Source organism: Bufo bufo, chromosome 7 (genome assembly GCF_905171765.1).
Source record: "Bufo bufo chromosome 7, aBufBuf1.1, whole genome shotgun sequence".
Lineage (NCBI taxonomy): Eukaryota > Metazoa > Chordata > Amphibia > Anura > Bufonidae > Bufo > Bufo bufo.
In genome coordinates, this window is record NC_053395.1 from 142,063,270 (window position 1) to 142,082,664 (window position 19,395).

Sequence of the window (19,395 nt, forward strand, 5' to 3'; positions counted from 1 at the left end):
AACTAAAAGATGCCTCCATGCAGGGGCGTAGCTATAGGGGGTGCAGAGGTAGCAGTCGCTACCGGGCCCAGGAGCCTGAGGGGGACCAAAGACCCTTGCGCCCCATAAGAAGACACCAGTATTATAGAAAGTGCATGCTGGTCAAGTTATAGCTCTGGCTGGAGGGAAGGGCTTGGGTAAAAAATTTGGCATGGGGCGGTTGGGGGGGGGGGGGGGGGGTGGTCTACTGTTTAAATTTTTGGCGCAGGCAGCATGAAGGCTATGTGCTTCCCTAGCCACAAAACACTGAGGGAAGGGGGGGGGGGACCCTAGGCTGAACTTTTAAACCAGGGCCCATGAGTCTTTAGCTACGCCCCTGCCTCCATGCATACTGTGGAACGCATGCTACTTTACTCCCACACTATCTTGGCCTGTCAATTACGGGATGCTTTCCCCAGGCGGTGAAAGAAACAGCTGGCTGTCCCCAATACCACCCTGACGCGATTGCTCAATGCTTTCGTAATTATTACTCTAAATTGTATAATCTTGCCGATGCCGACAAACACTCACACCCACCCACCCTACCCCGCATACGGAATTACTTAGCCTCTTGTAAATTGCCCCAGCTCCCTCCGAAAGCGGTCGCCTCTCTGAACAGCCCCATATCAGCCGAGGAACTCAGGGATGTGATTAAAACTCTCCCCTAGGCAAATCACCGGGACCTGATGGGTTCACAGACCTGTACTACAAAACATTTGAATCAGAACTCTACCCCCATCTCCTGGCCTTACTCAACTCATTTCTACTGGGTTTTCCAATCCCGTCGTCTATGCTCTTATCCCATATTGTAGTCATCCACAAGACGGGTAAAGACCCTCAGGACTGCGCTAACTATCGACAGATCGCCCTTCTTAACACAAACCTGAAACCTGATTTTCACCCGTATTCTCGCCGCTCGCCTGAATGTGTGGCTCCCCAGCCTGGTCCACCAGGAGGTGGGGTTTATCCGCTATAAACAAGGCTGAGATAACACTCGCCGGGTTGTTGAGCTGATTGACGTGGCGACGCGTATCTTGACCCCCACAGTTCTTTTGAGCCTTGACGCAGAAAAGGCCTTTGACCGACTCGATTGGTCCTTCTTATTCGAAACCCTCCGAACCTTTGGTATCGCAGGACCCTTTTTGCAAGCCATCCTCAGCCTCTACTCTGCCCCTTCGGCGCTTGTCAAGTTGCCCTTCAGCTCCTTTATTCCGTTCAATATTTGTAATGGTACACGTCAGGGCTGCCCGCTCTTACCGCTTATTCTTGCATTGGGTATAGAACCCCTTGCAGCACACATACGACTGAACCCCGACATTCAGGGACTTAAAGTACGGGACAGGGAATTTAAAATCTCCCTTTATGCGGACGATGTCCTCCTCACCCTGACCAATCCCCACATTACACTACCAAACCTACAAAAAGCCTTAACTCACTACTGCGACCTTTCGTGATACAAGGTCAAGGCTTCTAAGGCCTCTTTCACACGGGCATTGCGGGAAAATGTGCGGGTGCGTTGCGGGAACACGCGCGATTTTTCCGCGCGAGTGCAAAACATTGTAATGCGTTTTGCACTCGCGTGAGAAAAATCGCGCATGTTTGGTACCCAAACCCGAACTTCTTCACAGAAGTTCGGGCTTGGGATCGGTGTTCTGTAGATTGTATTATTTTTCCTTATAACATGGTTCTGAATACAGAATGCATAGTAAAATAGCGCTGGAGGGGTTAAAAAAATAAAATAAAATAATTTAACTCACCTTAATCCACTTAATCGCGGAGCCGGCATCTCCTTCTGTCTTCATCTTAGCTGTGTGGAGCAACAGGACCTGTGGTGACGTCACTCCGGTCATCACATGATCCATCACATGAACTTTTACCATGGTGATGGATCATGTGATGACCGGAGTGATGTCACCACAGGTCCTGTTGCTCCACACAGCTAAGATGAAGACAGAAGGAGATGCCGGCTCCGCGATCAAGTGGATTAAGGGGAGTTAAATATTTTTTTTAACCCCTCCAGTGCTATTTTACTATGCATTCTATATTCAGAATGCTATTATTTTCCCTCATAACCATGTTATAAGGGAAAATAATAATGATCGGGTCTCCATCCCGATCGTCTCCTAGCAACCGTGCGTGAAAATCGCACCGCATCCGTACTTGCTTGCGATTTTCATGCAACCCCATTTACTTCTATGGGGCCTGCGTTGCGTGAAAAACGCAGAATATAGAGCATGCTGCGATTTTCACGCAACGCACAAGTGATGCGTGAAAATCACCGCTCATGTGAACAGCCCCATAGAAATGAACGGGTCGGGATTCAGTGCGGGTGCAATGCGTTCAACTCACGCATCGCATCCGCGCGGAATACTCGCCCGTGTGAAAGGGGCCTAAGTCAGAAGCCTTACCTATCCTCATACCCGCCCGTGATCTTACATTTCTCCATCTTATTGATGGTCGGACACCACGGTGAAGTACCTAGGGGTTCATATTACTCCTACGTATGCCTCATTATACTCCAGTAACTTCCCTCCCCTCTTCCGGGAACTTAAGTCCCTCTTCACAAAATGGAAACCCCAATACATATCATTGCTAGGCCGCAAAGCAGCGGTGAAGATGTCCCTCCTCCCAAAATTGCTTAATTACTTTGAGACGCTCCCAGTACGAATCCCTATGTGAGAACTACGCCTCCTCCAACAGGCCATTCTCGACTTTATATGGCAAGGTAAACGTCACCGCATCCCCCGTAAGGTTATGTTCGTGGCCACAGATAGAGGTGGCCCATCGGTCCCTAATATCCTACACTATTACTGGGCTTCTCATTTGCGTGTCGTTCCTTTTTGGGTATCCCAACAGGCATACACCAAATGGGTAGAAATCGAAAAACTTTGGATTGCCCCGGTTCTTCCGAACACCCTGCTATGGCAGCGGGTCCCCGTAGCTCCCCACACTCCCCCTCCTGGGGCCTAAGGCCTTTACCAAACACATATGGGATACCTGCCACCGACGGTTTGCCTTAGCTTCTCAGCACTCCTCTATGATCTCCTTTCTCTACAACCCAGCTATTCCCTCTAGCTTGACTGCCCCCCATGGTCCGAGTCTGGTCATCCTTGGGTCTCTTCCATCTGGTGGACATTGTAGAAGCCTCTACTCTGACATTGAGGTCCTTTGCGCAACTTCAGGACCAATCGAAATTACCGGCGACGGAGGGACTCCACTTCCTCCAGGTTAGTCACTATGTGAGCAACCCTTTTGGTTCGCTTAAGGTGTCACTTCCTACCCCATTTGAGCGCTTGTGCAGACTGGGCACAGGGACGAGAGGTCTGATCTCTCTTATCTACCGCCTTCTAGCCACAACTGCAGAGGGAGAGACCCCACATCATGCTTGCATGGAAAAATGGGCTACCACCCTCGGGTCGCCTCTTTCTCGCAGTGCCTGGCAGACTGTATGGATGGAATATGGCAGCCCAGTCATCTATTTGCACCATGTATAAGGAAACGCAGTACAAGCTGCTAATGCACTGGTACCATACCCCTGCACTCCTACATTCCATAAACCCTACTGTTCCATCTGTCTGCTGGTGGTGCTTGAACAACGTGGGTTCTTTGTATCATTTTTCTGGACGTGCTCCAGTATTATCCCATTTTGGTGGGAGGTAAGGGACGTGGCTCATTCCCTTTTTGGATCCCCTGTAGCTAGACCCAAAGGTCTACTTACTTAACCCGCCACCTCCGGGGTTGAACAAGCACTCCTCCAGGCTGTTTCTCACACTATGTACTGCAGCCAAATCCTTGATCGCTAAATCCTGGAAGCAGACTATCCTTCCCACTAAATCCATGCTTATAGCCAGGGTCCGTGGAATGTCTCACGGCGTCCCTTAACAGCACCTTGCAGCACACATACGACTGAAAGGGAGATTTTAAATTCACTGTCCTGTACTTTAAGTCCCTGAATGTCGGGGTTCAGTCGTATGTGTGCTGCACGGTGTTCCAAACAATATTGCTACCTTGGGATACATACTTGGTATCCCCCTAATGGTCTCCCCTCCCACCCTACCATCCCCACTATTACTCTCCCCTTACCTGTTCCTTTCCTTTTGTGTCTTGTCAGTTGTCTTATCCCTAGTCCTGAGTTTTACGTGCTACATCTTTGGATATAATTATGGGACCTGTACTACTACACGCGATGTTCATTGTGCATATGTTCCCATTTTGATGGTCTGTCAAGTGACTCTGTATGAGCTATGTCGTACCATTTCTTATTTTTCCCTTTTCTTCCTTTCTGTATTATTGAAAATTTGCATGCTATGTGCTAATAAAAATCTACAGTATAAAAAATAAAAAATAAAGATAACTAGGCATGCTATTATTTACATTAAACTCAATGATATTCATTTATACCTTCAGCAGCTGACATGGTGTTTGTCCAAAATTGTTGATCATTCCTTCTATCGCTTTCCTCTCTTTCTCATCTGCAATTGCATCCAGGTCCACAGCACCTGATTTTACAAGACGACACATATTTCGCACTTTCTTAAAGAATAGTATTTTTTTTTCGTAGTTTAGCGGTATTGGCTCTAAAATAATCTATAATCAGTCGATCCCTTATTACCTGGTTTACAAACTACTGATAAACTGACATAATTTGGAACAGTCTATGAACAGTTTTGAGAAGAATAAATTTAAAGGGAACGCGTCATCAGAAAATGGGTTTTGAAAGTCATTAATAACAAACCGAATGTCTTTTGTGAGAAAAGTGCATTACAAATGTTTGTTCACTATGAGGTTTTAAATAAAGTTTTTATGTTAAACATATTTTTAAAGAATTTCTGGTGAAGTTATTTTCAATGTTCCAAGTCACTATATCTATCTGGAAAAAACCCTAAAATACTAGTTTCCACACTGGCCACTAAACCTAATAGGCACCACTTCTTGGTCTGTACAGAGTCATCTGATTATCATCACAGGCAGAATTGCAATGACAGATACAATCTTTGTATAGATAACACAGAATCCACCATTCACAACAGGTGATTGTGAGTCCTTGTACTTTGCACAGGTCACAGATCATGCCTCAAAAACTGTCTTACAGAAGCCAAAGATGGACACCCACATAATAATATTCAGGAAATAGAATAAAAAAATAAAATAAAAAATAAGATTAGAAAAAGGATATGTGCAAATATCTGGTTTTAACTAGCAGAAAAATAAATTATACGTGACGCATTCCATTTAAAACAGAGTGTCCAGGATTTTAAAAGTGGCTCGGCCATCAATATATGATCAGTGCGGTCTGACACCCCGCTGATCAGCTGTTTTACAGTAGCTCCTGTGCCGAAACTACACCGCTCTGTCATCTGGTTACTGTGATGCTGCTCCCAAGGAAGTGAGTGGAGGCAGCGCTCCGTCCTCTGCACAATGGATGGAGCCGTATACTTCTGGTACTGGAGCTACTCTGAAACAATCAATTGACTGGGATGCGGGGTGTCAGACCTCTGCCGAGCAGACACTGATGGGCTATCCGGAGGATAGGCCATCACTTTTAAAATTCTTGACGACCCTTTAAAGCAGGAGTGTATTACTACTTAATCAGATGCCACTGATTATATATACATAATATACTTTAGCAAAAGGCTCTTAAATGTGAAGTCAGCAAGCATTCTTCAGTGACAATACCATTACTAAGTACAAATACCTTCATAGCTACAGTAATAGAACACATTGAGCGCCTCCACAGCTGCTGGTCCTCTCTGCTTATAGCCAAAGATCAAGTCTATCCACTCGTGAAGATGGGCAGAAACATATTCTGACTCCTAGTGACACAGATTAGAAATAGTAAGTAACAACTCTGTGAAGTGACTAGGCCAGAATTTTCTAAATGCAGAAGCACATACCAAGGCCATCCCGTGCTTTCTGATGAAATCTTCAGGACTTTTGGCCCATTTTGGTAGAATAACATTGTTTACTCTTTCTTTAGAAATTTGCAACTTTCCCAAATCAAACGCTGCAATAAATAAGACAAATATAAGAAGTACTGATAAAAATACACTATGTTCACACTTGGCAAGGATTTACTAAGAACATGTGGCGTTTGTTTCCTATCTGCATGTTATATAGGAGCCTCATGCTGCCCATACCTGCACTAATACAACCACCTCTAGCACAGCTCTCCTTGTAGTAATGTACACGCTGGGGAAGAATGGGAAAAACCTAGACTACAGATAGAAGTTTGCTTTCTCAAACTATGTGACAAGTTGTCACTTGGCAGGAGGCATTAGCAGGGAAAGGACAGAGACCCATTCACCTGGGCACTTGTGATGGCAACACGACAGCACACATGTGAGTATTTAGGATTTACTGACGGTTTATTTTTAAAGTGATTATAAAGACTTCAAACACAAGCCATATAAGTAAAGATTTAAAGGGGTTTCCCACAAAGGATATTTATGACCCAATCACAAAGAGATACATGTCAAATCACTTGGAGCCCTACCAATCAGTAGAATGGGGGTCCCTCTAGCTCCTCCTCACTACATGAATGCAGTGAGAAGGAGTTTGAATGGAACAGTGGTCACATATTTGCACTGCCATTTCATTCAATGCAATGCTTATAAGACAGACAACTGAGCGATGTGCTTGACGGTTTCTGTCAGCCCCATGGATCTTGAATGGAATGGCAGTGTGCATTAGTGACCACCGCCCCATTGAACCTGCTATAGGAGGAACTATGGGTTAGGAATCCCCAGTGATCAGACAGTTATCAACGACCCTGAGGAACAACCCCTTTAAGTGGCATTTTTTAACTTGGTTTTAAAACATGTGAATGTGCAATACTATCTAGATTCCAATGTGTATTAATATGACATAATGTGACCAAGAGTCCTACAACTGCCAGGAGATGTCTCTTATCCATTAATATAAAGCTGGGTTGGGTGTACTCCGTCAGTATGTACAATCATGTCCCTCATGTTTGTCCTCTCTCTCTTACCATTTTTGTTTTCAAGAAATTCTGGGAAATAGAAGAACTCTGGAATTAGTTCCTTCACATCATTTGGATTATCCACAAGAGCTTGCCAAGTGGCTGGAATGGAATGAAACTGTCGATCGGCACAGTCAAACCTACACAGTGGTACGAGGAGGTGAAATAAATGACACTTTACATGATTTTATATTCTACACAATGTTAACACGTTATATAAACCATGGGTATTACATTACGTACATAATGCACAGGCAGGGATGCTATAGGTGCTGGCTGTGTAGTTACATAGTAGCCCAATGTCACCCTGAAGCAGCTTTCTACTGTCTATTAGACTGCATGCAAAGAGTCTAAGTCAATGAATATCAAGGCTCGCAATTATTGGGAGAATGCTGACTGGAGAAAGTTTTGGTGTATTCTCTATTAATTTAAATATTATATATTCCATTGTGGACATTTAGATACAGGATATAGCTTACTTTTTAGTGCCTCTTTTAGACAATTTTAGGACCCCTTTTAGACACATACATAAAATTCAGGATGGCAGCATTATAAGTTACTAGAGGAGAATGCCAATCACTTAGTGAAAAATATATTTAAAATAATGTAATTCTATAATGATTGCTCCAAATACATTTGGTGACCCCTTTAAAGGGATTGTCTGGGAAAGAAGGGAAAAAAAAAGTAAAAACATTAAAAAACATCATTATAATAAGAGATAAGCGAATTTTAGGTTATTAAATTAGTTCACGCTTCGTTTACTGACGTGATGACGTAGATGCATGCATGCTGTGTCACCCCTCCTCTCCTCCACCTCGCCATGCTGCACCCGATCCCGCTAGGTGGCTGGAGCAGCTTCTAATTGCCTTGGGAGCTTCGTTCATTGGTAAAAGGTGAATTGCATTATGGATTCCGTTACCACGGACCATAACGCAATTCTATGAAGGAATGCAAAACATAGTGCCTTTAGAGGCATTCCGTCATAATAGAAGTCTATGGGCTGCAAAACGGATCCAACCCATTTCCCTTTTTTTCCCTCTCTTTTTTTTCCGGATAACCCCTTTTTTTAACTAATTTTATTGAGAATCAAAAATACAATTTTCTATACATCTTCCAAATCGATATTAATTTTCTTCCCTTTTACCCATACCCATAATACCCTCCCTACCAACCCTCCCCTTTGCAATGCGTCTCTCTAAGGAGGAATCAAGAGGAGGAAAACTAACATTTCCAAATTCCCCATATCCCAATCCATTTATCCTCTATATTTCACTGTTTCATATCTCTTGATCTTATTATTCACCAAGTTTAACCATGTAGTCAAACTTAGTGTACCCCGTGAAAACCAGACCCAAGTGATCAAAAGTCTTGCCAGGAAGATTACCTTTATCAAAAGAATCTTTTTATCCTTATGGCAGTTTACTTTAGAGAGAGCCCCCAATATCCAACATTCAGCCTTAAAAGGGACCATACTTTTAATTTACCAGTAGTAACCGTGTCAATTGTTCCCCAATACTCTTTATTCTGTGCAAAACCAAAACATGTGCCAAAAAATCTGCCTCAGGTGCATCACACCGTGGACAATTAGATGTATTTCTCAAACCACATCTATTAAGCCATAATGGCCTGATGTATATTCTATGTAGAATATTAAATTGAACCAAAACGTGATTGAAGTTGTGCGACACCAATCCTAAATTTGACAAAATATTTTCCCAATCCTCTACTTGACAATTGGTTCCCCAGGCTTTTTGACCGGGAGAGCTAATATTTTTAAATAGTGCTTTAACTAATAAACTATAAAGTTGAGCAATCCTAACATTTCAACCTAAATCCCCCATTAATTCCTTTGAGGCCTCATGCACATGACCGTGGTGTGTTTTGCGGTCCGCAAATCGCGGATCCGCAAAACACAGATGGCGTCTGTGTGCTTTCCGCAATTTGCGGAACGGCGCAGACAGCCTTCAATATAAATCCTATTCTTGTCCGCAAAGCGTGGACAAGAATAGGACATGTTATTTTTTTTTTGCGGGGCCACGGAACGGAGCAACGGATGCGGACAGCACAGCACACGGAGTGCTGTTCGCATCTTTTGCGGCCCCATTGAAGTAAATGGGTCCGCATCCGAGCCGCCATTTTTGCGGACCAAAACAACGGCCGTGTGCATGAGGCCTAAGGGTGTAGAAGTGTCTATATCTAGCAAAGATTTTTCTTTTAGACTAAATAGTGCAGAACGAAGCTGAAAATACCTAAACCATGATAAATTAGATATATTGTCCCTTTGCGCTAACTCCGAGAGGGTAAGTACAGTGGCGGAAATAATTATTTGACCCCTCACTGATTTTGTAAGTTTGTCCAATGACAAAGAAATGAAAAGTCTCAGAACAGTATCATTTCAATGGTAGGTTTATTGTAACAGTGGCAGATAGCACATCAAAAGGAAAATCGAAAAAATAACTTTAAATAAAAGATAGCAACTGATTTGCATTTCATTGAGTGAAATAAGTATTTGAACCCTCTAACAAAAAAAGACTTAATACTTGGTGGAAAAACCCTTGTTTGCAAGCACAGAGGTCAAACGTTTCTTGTAATTGATGACCAAGTTTGCGCACATTTTAGGAGGAATGTTGGTCCACTCCTCTTTGCAGATCATCTCTAAATCCCTAAGGTTTCGAGGCTGTCTCTGTGCAACTCTGAGCTTGAGCTCCCTCCATAGGTTTTCGATTGGATTAAGGTCCGGAGACTGACTAGGCCACTCCATGACCTTAATGTGCTTCTTCTTGAGCCACTCCTTTGTTGCCTTTGCTGTATGTTTTGGGTCATTGTCGTGCTGGAACACCCATCCACGACCCATTTTCAGTTTCCTGGCAGAGGGAAGGAGGTTGTCGCTCAGGATTTCACGATACATGGCTCCGTCCATTTTCCCGTTTATGCGAATAAGTTGTCCTGTGCCCTTAGCAGAAAAACACCCCCAAAGCAAAATGTTTCCACCCCCATGCTTGACGGTGGGGACGGTGTTTTGGGGGTCATAGGCAGCATTTTTCTTCCTCCAAACACAGCGAGTTGAGTTAATGCCAAAGAGCTCTATTTTGGTCTCATCAGACCACAGCACCTTCTCCCAGTCACTCTCTGAATCATTCAGGTGTTCATTGGCAAACTTCAGACGGGCCTGCACATGTGCCTTCCTGAGCAGGGGGACCTTGCGAGCCCTGCAGGATTTTAATCCATTGCGGTGTAATGTGTTTCCAATGGTTTTCTTGGTGACTGTGGTCCCTGCTAATTTGAGGTCATTAACTAACTCCTCCCGTGTAGTTCTAGGATGCTTTTTCACCTTTCTCAGAACCATTGACACCCCACGAGGTGAGATCTTGCGTGGAGCCCCAGAGCGAGGTCGATTGATGGTCATTTTGTGCTCCTTCCATTTTCGAACAATCGCACCAACAGTTGTCACCTTCTCTCCCAGCTTCTTGCTAATGGTTTTGTAGCCCATTCCAGCCTTGTGCAGGTCTACAATTTTGTCTCTGACATCCTTGGACAGCTCTTTGGTCTTTCCCATGTTGGAGAGTTTGGAGTCTGCTTGATTGATTGATTCTGTGGACAGGTGTCTTTTATACAGGTGACTAGTTAAGACAGGTGTCCTTAATGAGGGTGACTAATTGAGTAGAAGTGTCTAACCACTCTGTGGGAGCCAGAACTCTTAATGGTTGGTAGGGGTTCAAATACTTATTTCACTCAATGAAATGCAAATTAGTTGCTATCTTTTATTTAAAGTTATTTTTTCGATTTTCCTTTTGATGTGCTATCTGCCACTGTTACAATAAACCTACCATTGAAATGATACTGTTCTGAGACTTTTCATTTCTTTGTCATTGGACAAACTTACAAAATCAGTGAGGGGTCAAATAATTATTTCCGCCACTGTATATCTCTTTTCCTCACCACTTGTGCAGCATAAAAATTTTTTTTTTTGCCAGTATTGATCCCCTACTAATCCATCTAAAACCTGTAAATTATAACTATACCAAAGGGGTGTACAACATAAAGATCCCTTTATTCCGAACCATCGTCTAATAGTGCACCAGGACTTACTAAGTAATCTCCTACTCTCACTGTAGTCCTGCCGCTCATTAGATATTTGCCAGGATTCCAATAAAGTAAACATGTTATCATATCCAGATCTAGTCACCAAAGTCTTACATAGTGGGCTTTTCTTCCATTGGCAAAAAAAAGCCATAACTGCGCAGATATAAAATAACCCTTAAAATAGGGAAGGTTCAATCCTCCTTTTTCTATCGGTTTATAGAGACGTTCCACTTTTAGTCTAACACGCTTTCTTCCCCAGAGAAGGTCATTAATAATTTCCTCAATTAAAAAAAAAAAATATGTATCTTCAATCCATATTGGGGAATTCCTGAGAATATAAAGAAACTGGGGCACAATCACCATCTTAACTAGGGATATTCTATCGGCTCTAGATAGAGGGAGTCTGAGCCATATTGCAACTTCAGACCTCAGTTTACTTATAAAAGGATTCCAGTTAAGATGGAAAAATTCTTTAGTCTTGGGGGAAATCATCATGCCCAGATAGTCAAAGGAATCAAAGAACTTCAGCGTACTCAGAGGCCCTTTAATGGGGAGTTTAATTCTATCTACAGGCATAAGAGTGGTTTTTAACCAGTTAATATCGAGACTTCATAAAAAGAGTTAATTGTATGAATAACTCTTGGGAGTAAAACATTAGTATTTTGTATGAAGAATAACACATCGTCAGCATATAGCGAAATACGGTCTATTCCCAGTGTCCAAAACCCTTTAATCCCAGAGTCCTGCCTCACCTTAGCTGCAAGAGGTTCAATATAAATATCGAATAAAAATGGAGAGAAAAGACACCCTTGACGAGTACCTCTACTCAAAATAAAACTATTTGTCAAACTCCCATTGATGTTCAAGCTGGCCTTAGGGGAGTTGTACAAAAGCTTAATCATATTTATAAGCCTAGCACCAAATCCCATTTTTTTCTAAAACCCTCCAGAGAAATCTCCACTCCACCCTGTCAAAACAGACAGGATGGAGCGAGAGACTATATATCAGATTGGCAAACAAACGTGTGCCCTTATTGGGAATAAAGCCATTCTGATCAGGATGAATGATTGATGTTATAACTTTAGCAAGCCTCGTTGCAAGGACTCTGGAAAAAAGCTTCACTTTCGTATTTAATAGTGAAATCGGCCTATATGACTCCATGTCCAAAGGGTCCTTACCTTTTTTTTGTATTAATATTATCACAGCTTCTGACTGATTCTGGAAGGAAACCATCCTCCAATGCTTCAGCAAACACCCTCAATAAACAATAGAATTCATATGGGAGTCCATCTGAACCAGGGGAGGAGCTTCTCAAGCAGGCTTTTAGAGCTGCCTCTAGTTCATGAAAGGAGAAATCTAGATCTAAAGATTCTCTTTGGGAATCCCTAAGGACCGATAAGGAGATGGAATCCAAATATGTATCGATCGTTGCATCTAAAATAATCTTATCTGACCTATATAACGCAGCTTGCAGCGTTTTGGTGACCGTCTGACGATGCAGAGCCAAAAGGCTCCGTCCTGACTTACAATGTAAATCAATGGGGACGGATCTGTTTTCACTGACATAATATGGTGCAATTGAAAACGGATCCGTCCCCCATTGACTTTCAATGTAAGTCAAAACGGATCCGTTATGAATGGATACCAGCGTTTGCATTATCGGTGTGGATCCATCTGTGCAGATACAAGACGGATCCGCACCTAACGCAGGTGTGAAAGTAGCCTTAAATGCATCCCATACAAATTGAGTTTTTGCCGACTTATAATTAATATCCCAAAATCACAACCACAAACTCCTGTTCCATCGTTTTAGGATCTATTAATGAGATCCAATGGGGATTTAATCTAAAGGGAGGTCTATTTATTGTCTAGTGTTGATACCGCATAAGAAAATAGTACATGGTCGGATAGAACCCTGGCCTCATAATTCATTCGCTTTATAAAACTACAAAAGCTTTTATTTATCAGAGCCAGATCTATCCTAGACATGGAATTTCCAGACCTACTTACACAGGAATAAACTCTTTTCCCCCTTCCTACAAGGCCCAATACATCAAAGCCTGATTCCTGACAGAATCTAGCCAAGGGGGACCCTTGTACAGAAGTCTGGATGTCAACCCCCGTTGAAATCCTATCGGTCCCTGGTTTAAGAACGTAATTAAAGAGTTTTAGAAACGTAATTAAAAATTCTACCCTGCTTATCAATAGAGTATGCCCGGCAGACAAAAGCAATGCGATGATGGACTAGGACTGACACTCCTCTGGAATAACTAGAGAAGGTAGAATGATATGTCTGAACGGCCCATCCTCTATCTAGCTGAACAACCGTCTCCTGAGTGAGGAGTCTCCAGTAGACACACAATTGCTGGTAAATGTCTCTGAACCAGATCGAGAACCGCTTGTCTTTTGAGCCTATCCACCAGACCCCGAACATTCCAAGTTAATATTTTAGTCAACATCACCTAAACCAATAAAGTCCCCAAAAAAGAGGTGATAATACCTCCCTTCCCCCCTCTCCTCCTCCTGAGAGACGCATCGCAACTCTCCCAATCATCTTGATCCGCTACATTAATGCACCAGATCTCTTAACTATGACCACTCCTCCCCCTCTCCTCCAACCCCACCAATATCAAAAAATCTTTTCTTGAATCTATTTGGAAAAATCAGGGAATAAAAGGACACTTTACTCCCATTATATTCAATAGGGGGACATGCCCAGGCCCTTCTCAAGATCATGTCCCTGTCACAGGAAACAAATATCTTCACCAATATCATCCGTGGAGGCCTTCCAGGAATTGATTTACCCCCTGGAACCCGATGTGCTCTTTCTACCAGAAATAATAAATAAATAAAGTGTTCCGTTCCATATTTCTCAAGAAGTAAGGACTGTCATTTCAACCAAGCTCTGTCTTTCTACGCCCTCTGGTATGCCCACAATTCTAACATTGCATCGCCTCAACCTATCCTCCAGTTCCACCGCCTTATTTTTAGTAATATTGAGATCCACCTCTAGGGAGGAAATTTGGGTTTTAAATATTTTTGCTTCACTCTCCAACTCTCCAACAGATTTTTCGATAGTTGTGACTCTGTCCCGTATCTTAGAGACATCGTCCCTTATCAGGGTCATATCAGACAGGATTCCACCGAGCTGCATTGAAATGTCTTGCATTAATTCTCCATTTTTCTTTAATGCCACTAGAATTTCTTCTAGTGGAGAAGATTCAGCAACTGGCAGATCGTAAATATCCTCTCCCCCCCCCCCCCCCCCCTTCCCCTATCCTCATGGGTACAATCCTCCACCGCCTCCTCCATTATAGAACAAGCATTTTTATTTTTTATATAACATTGGCTTCTGCCCTGTTTTATAATAGTCCAATGAACACCTATTTTGCTTGGGACCCATGTTTTTTTTTTCCTTTCCTCTTTTCTTTTTCTTCTTTCTTTCCCTTTTCCTGCCTTCACTTTCTTTCACAAAAAAAGGAGCAAAACTCGTCAAAGACAATATGTCCAATATGGGCAAATCTCACTGGTCTTCCTTTGATATCCGGGTTAAATCCAGCGTTAATTAAGTCAGCACTGCCACGATTCAGGTTTCATCTCAAGAAGGCGCAAGCAGAACACCTTATCAAGACGGATGTATGGAACCCAGAAGCTACGAATAGCTTGATGTTACCGCAGTGATTAAGGCAAATATCAGGCACATAGGAAAAAAGGGTTAGAGGTAGGTATGGCAGCTCCAAGGCAAAATAGGAAATAAAAGGTCCACAACAGGGCAGGATGTAACATCATAACACTCGTGTAAGCGTAAATAATCAATAAGCAGACAGAGGGGGAGGGAGAGATCAGAGGCAGAGGGAGGGTAGATTAATCTTGAAAATAGAAAGAAGTCCAGGTCAGGGTATTTCAAATCTTCCTTCTCGGAAATAGGCACAGACAAGCGGCGGGGAGAGGCGGAGAAAACGAGAAGGCATCAAGCGCACAGACGTCCCAGAGCACTGCCACGAAGTCCGTATCTGTACTTCAGGGCCCCTCACAGGTGTCTAGCAATTCAGGCCGGCATGCAGCTCCCAAGGCGATTAGAAGCCGCCTAGTGGGATCGGGCGCAGCATGGAGGAGAGGAGGGGGAGCGAGGTGGAGGAGAGGAGGGGGAGCGCGACGCAGCATGCACCCAAGTTATCACGTCAGTAAACGAACAGTGGATGAATTTAATAACCTGAAATTCGCTCATCTCTAATTATACTGATGTTTTTATTGTTTTAACTTTTTTTCCCTCTTTCCCGGACATTCCCTTTAACCCCGATCTGCGGCAGAGGTCCGGCAGTCAATGATAGCGGGACCCCTGCTGTATGCGCAGACATTGGTGAAATCACCGATGCCGGCGCATTAACCACTGCACGGCCGCGGTCAGCGATGACCGCGGCACGTGCAGACTTCAGACATGTGCAGGGTGTCCATCGGATCCCCGAGCTGCTGTGATGGGGACCCGATGGCAGGGAAGGCAGCCCGATGCCTTCCGGGAGAGGCTGTGAGATCCAGCCCCCTGGATCTCACAGGCAGGGAGCTGTAACTGTATTACACTCAGTAATACCTTAACAGCCAATGCATTATAATACAGTATTGTCATGCATTGTAAAGGGAATCAGACCCCCAAAAGTTGAAGTCCCAGAGTGGGACAAAAAATAAAGTAAAAAAAGTCAAAAAAAATAAAGTTTTCCAAAAAAGACATTTTAAGTTTCTAGTGTATATAGAAAAGCCTCCTTTTCCCAAAATAAAGTTGAAATAAATAAAAAAACAATTGTAAAAAAAAAATAAAAAAAGAAAGAAAAGGAGACATATTCGGTATCGCTGCGTTCTTATCGACCAGCTCTATAAAAATACCACATGACCTCACCCCTCAGGTGAACAATGTAAAAAAATTAAATAAAAAAACTGTGCTAAAAAAAAAAAAACAACAAATTTTTTTTTTGTCACCTTGCATCACTAAAAGTGCAACACCAAGCGATCAAAAAGGTGTATGGCCCCCCAAAAATAGTACCAATCTAAGGCTACTTTCACACTAGCGTTCAGAGCGGGTCCGTCTGATGTCTGCTCAGACGGATCCGCTCCTATAATGCAGACGTTTGTATCCGTTCAGAACGGATCCGTCTGCATTATAGTTTGAAAAAAATTCTAAGTGTGAAAGTAGCCTGAACGGATCCGTCCAGACTTTACATTGAAAGTCAATGGGGGACGGATCCGTTTGAAGATTGAGCCATATGGTGTCATCTTCAAACGGATCCGCCCCTATTGACTTACATTGTAAGTCTGGACGGATCCGCTTGCCTCCGCACGGCCAGGCGGACACCCGAACGCTGCAAGCAGCGTTCAGGTGTCCGCTCACTGAGCGGAGCGGAGGCTGAACGCCGGCAGACTGATGCATTCTCAGCGGATCCGCGTCCACTCAGAATGCATTAGGGCTGGACGGTTGCGTTCGGGGCCGCTTGATAGCCCCTTCAAACGGAGCTCACGAGCGGACACCCGAACGCAGGTGTGAAAGTAGCCTAACAGTCACCTCATCCAGTAAAAATAAGCCCCTAAGACAATTGCCCAAAAAATAAAAGATACTATGGAGACACTAAAGCATGATTTTTATTTGTTTCAAAAATGCTTTTATTGTGTTAAATGTAAAAAATAAAATAAAAAAGTAGACATTAGGTATCACCACGTTCGTAACAACCTGCTCTATAAAAATACTACATGACCTGACCCCTCGGGTGAACATCGTAAAAAAATTGAAAAATATAAAAACGGTGTCAAAAAAGCTATTTTTTGTCAACTTACATCACAAAAAGTGTAATAGCAAGCGATCAAAAAATCATATGCACCCTAAAATAGTACCAATCAAACCATCATCTCATAAAAAAAATGAGCCCCTACATAAGACAGTCACCCAAAAAATAAAAAACTATGGCTTTCAGAATATGGAGACACAAAATTTATTTTTTTTTCAAAAATGCTTTATTATGTAAAACTGAAACAACCAACCAAAAAAGTAGTCATATTGGGTATTGTGACGTCCGTAACAACCTGCTCTATAAAAATACCACATGATCTAACCTGTAGGATGAACATTGCAAATAACAAAAAATAAAAACAGTGCCAAAACAGCTATTTTTTGTTATCTTGCCTCACAAAAAGTGTAATATAGAGCAACCAAAAATCATATGTACCCTAAAATAGTAACAACAAAACTGCCACCTTATCACGTAGTTTCCAAAATAAGGTCATTTTTTTGGGAGTTTCTACTCTGGGGGGGGGGGGGGGGGGGTGCGGGGTGCATCAGGGGGTTTTCAAATGTGACATGGCCGCTTAAAATTATCCCAGTGAAATCTGCCTTCCAAAAACCATATGGCGTTCCTTTCCTTCTGCGCTCTGCCTTAGGCCCGTACAGCAGTTTACGACTACATATGGGGTGTTTCTGTAAACTACAGAATCAGGGCAATATTTAAAGTTTGTAAAATCAGTTTTGAATACCTTAAGGGGTGTAGTTTCAAAAACAGGGTCATTTTTGGGTGGTTTCTATTATGTAAGCCTCACAAAGTGACTTCAGACCTGAACTGGTCCTTAAAAAGTGGGTTTTGGAAATTTTCAGAAAAATTTCAAGATTTACTTCTAAGCCTAAAGTCCCCAAAAAATTTAATGGCATTCACAAAATTATCCATACATGAAGTAGACATATGGAGAATGTAAAGTAGCAACTATTTTTGGAGTTATTACTATTATAAAAGTAAAGAAATGTAAATTTGGAAGTTTGCAAATTTTTCAAATTTTTTGGTAAATTTGGTATTTTTTACAAATAAAAATTTATTTTTTTGACTCCATTTTACTACTGTCATGAAGTACAATATGTGACGAGAAAACAATGTCAGAATGGCCTGGATAAATAAAAGCGTTTTAAAGTTATTACCACATAAAGTGACAGATTTGCTAAAAAATGCCTGGGCAGAAAGGTGAAAAGTGGCTTGGTCCTGAAAGGGTTAAAGGAGTCACCAAATACCCAAATGTATTTGGAGCAATCATTATAGAATTACATTATTTTAAATATATTTTTCACTAAGCGATTGGCATTCTCCTCTAGTAACTTATAATGCTGCCATCCTGAATTTTATGTATGTGTATAAAAGGGGCCCTAAAATTATCTAAAAGAGGCACTAAAAAGTAAGATATATCCTGTATCTAAATGTCCACAATGGAATGTATAATATATAAACTGAAAGAGAATACACTTTAAAACTTTCTCCAGTCAAAATTCTCCCAATAATTGTGAGCCTTGATATTCATTGACTTAGACTCTTTGCATGCAGTCTAATAGACAGTAGAAAGCTGCTTTAGGCCTCATGCACACGACCGTTTTTTCGGGTCCGTATCAGAGTCGCAGACTTTGCGGCTCGGGTGCGGACCCATTCACTTCAATAGGGCCGCAAAAGATGCGGACAGAACTCCGTGTGCTGTCCGCATCCGTTGCTCTGTTCCAAGGCCCCGGAAAAAAAAAAATATAGCATGTCCTATTCTTGTCCCTTTTGCGGACAAGAATAGGCATGTCTACAATGGGCCGCCCGTTCCAATGGGCCGCTTCCGTTTTTTGTGGATCCGCGATTTGCGGACCCCAAAAATCGGCACGGTCGTGTGCATGTAGCCTTAGGGTGACATTGGACTACTATGTAACTATGTAGAGGACTCCCTTGCATAACGGAAACGGGACGGATCCGTTTTGCAGGCCATAGACTTCTATTATGACGGAATGAATTACGGAATGCCTCAAAGGCATTCCATTATGCATTCCATCACAGAATTGCATTATGGTCCATGGTAACGGAAACCTTAAAGCAATTCAGCTTATACCACTAAACGAAGCGTGAACGAATTTCAAAATATGAAATTCGCTCATCTCTAATTATAATATAAATAACTGTAATTAGTAAAATATGCTTGTTTTATCAAGGAGAGTAAGCGAGGGCCCCCTGCTACCAGTCTCTTCTCCAATAAACACTTAAAGGCTATGTAAACCTTTAGTGGAAATTCCAAATTTTTTTTCTTATTGCATTGTACAAATTTTGAGCTAAAATTAATTTTTTCACTTGGTCTTTATTCAAAATGTGAAGCCCTTTTTCTGTACATAGCTGAGATGCTGTAGTAGCAGCCTCTGGATTTTCTCTATTTTCCATCAGTCAAGGAGCTGACAGGTTCCTTATCTCTGCTCTCTGACATTATAAAAACTGATTATGTCTCAGGTCATATCTTACTGATAAGAATGTGGCTTAAATAAGTGTTTATGA

The 19,395-nt window shown here is 42.4% G+C and overlaps 1 protein-coding gene across 4 annotated transcripts in view; it reads right to left on the reverse strand.

Annotated features, from left to right (window-relative positions):
- Window positions 1-19,395, reverse strand: part of NBEAL1 (neurobeachin like 1) — a 245,395-nt gene that overhangs the window by 50,780 nt on the left and 175,220 nt on the right. For all 4 annotated transcript variants that reach the window (XM_040441754.1, XM_040441755.1, XM_040441756.1 and 1 more), the window contains 4 exons: window positions 7,007-7,137; window positions 5,913-6,022; window positions 5,714-5,831; window positions 4,420-4,517 (listed from right to left, as the gene is read on the reverse strand). In XM_040441754.1, the coding sequence (XP_040297688.1) occupies window positions 4,420-4,517; window positions 5,714-5,831; window positions 5,913-6,022; window positions 7,007-7,137 (457 nt within the window). The remainder of the gene's footprint in view (window positions 1-4,419; window positions 4,518-5,713; window positions 5,832-5,912; window positions 6,023-7,006; window positions 7,138-19,395) is intronic.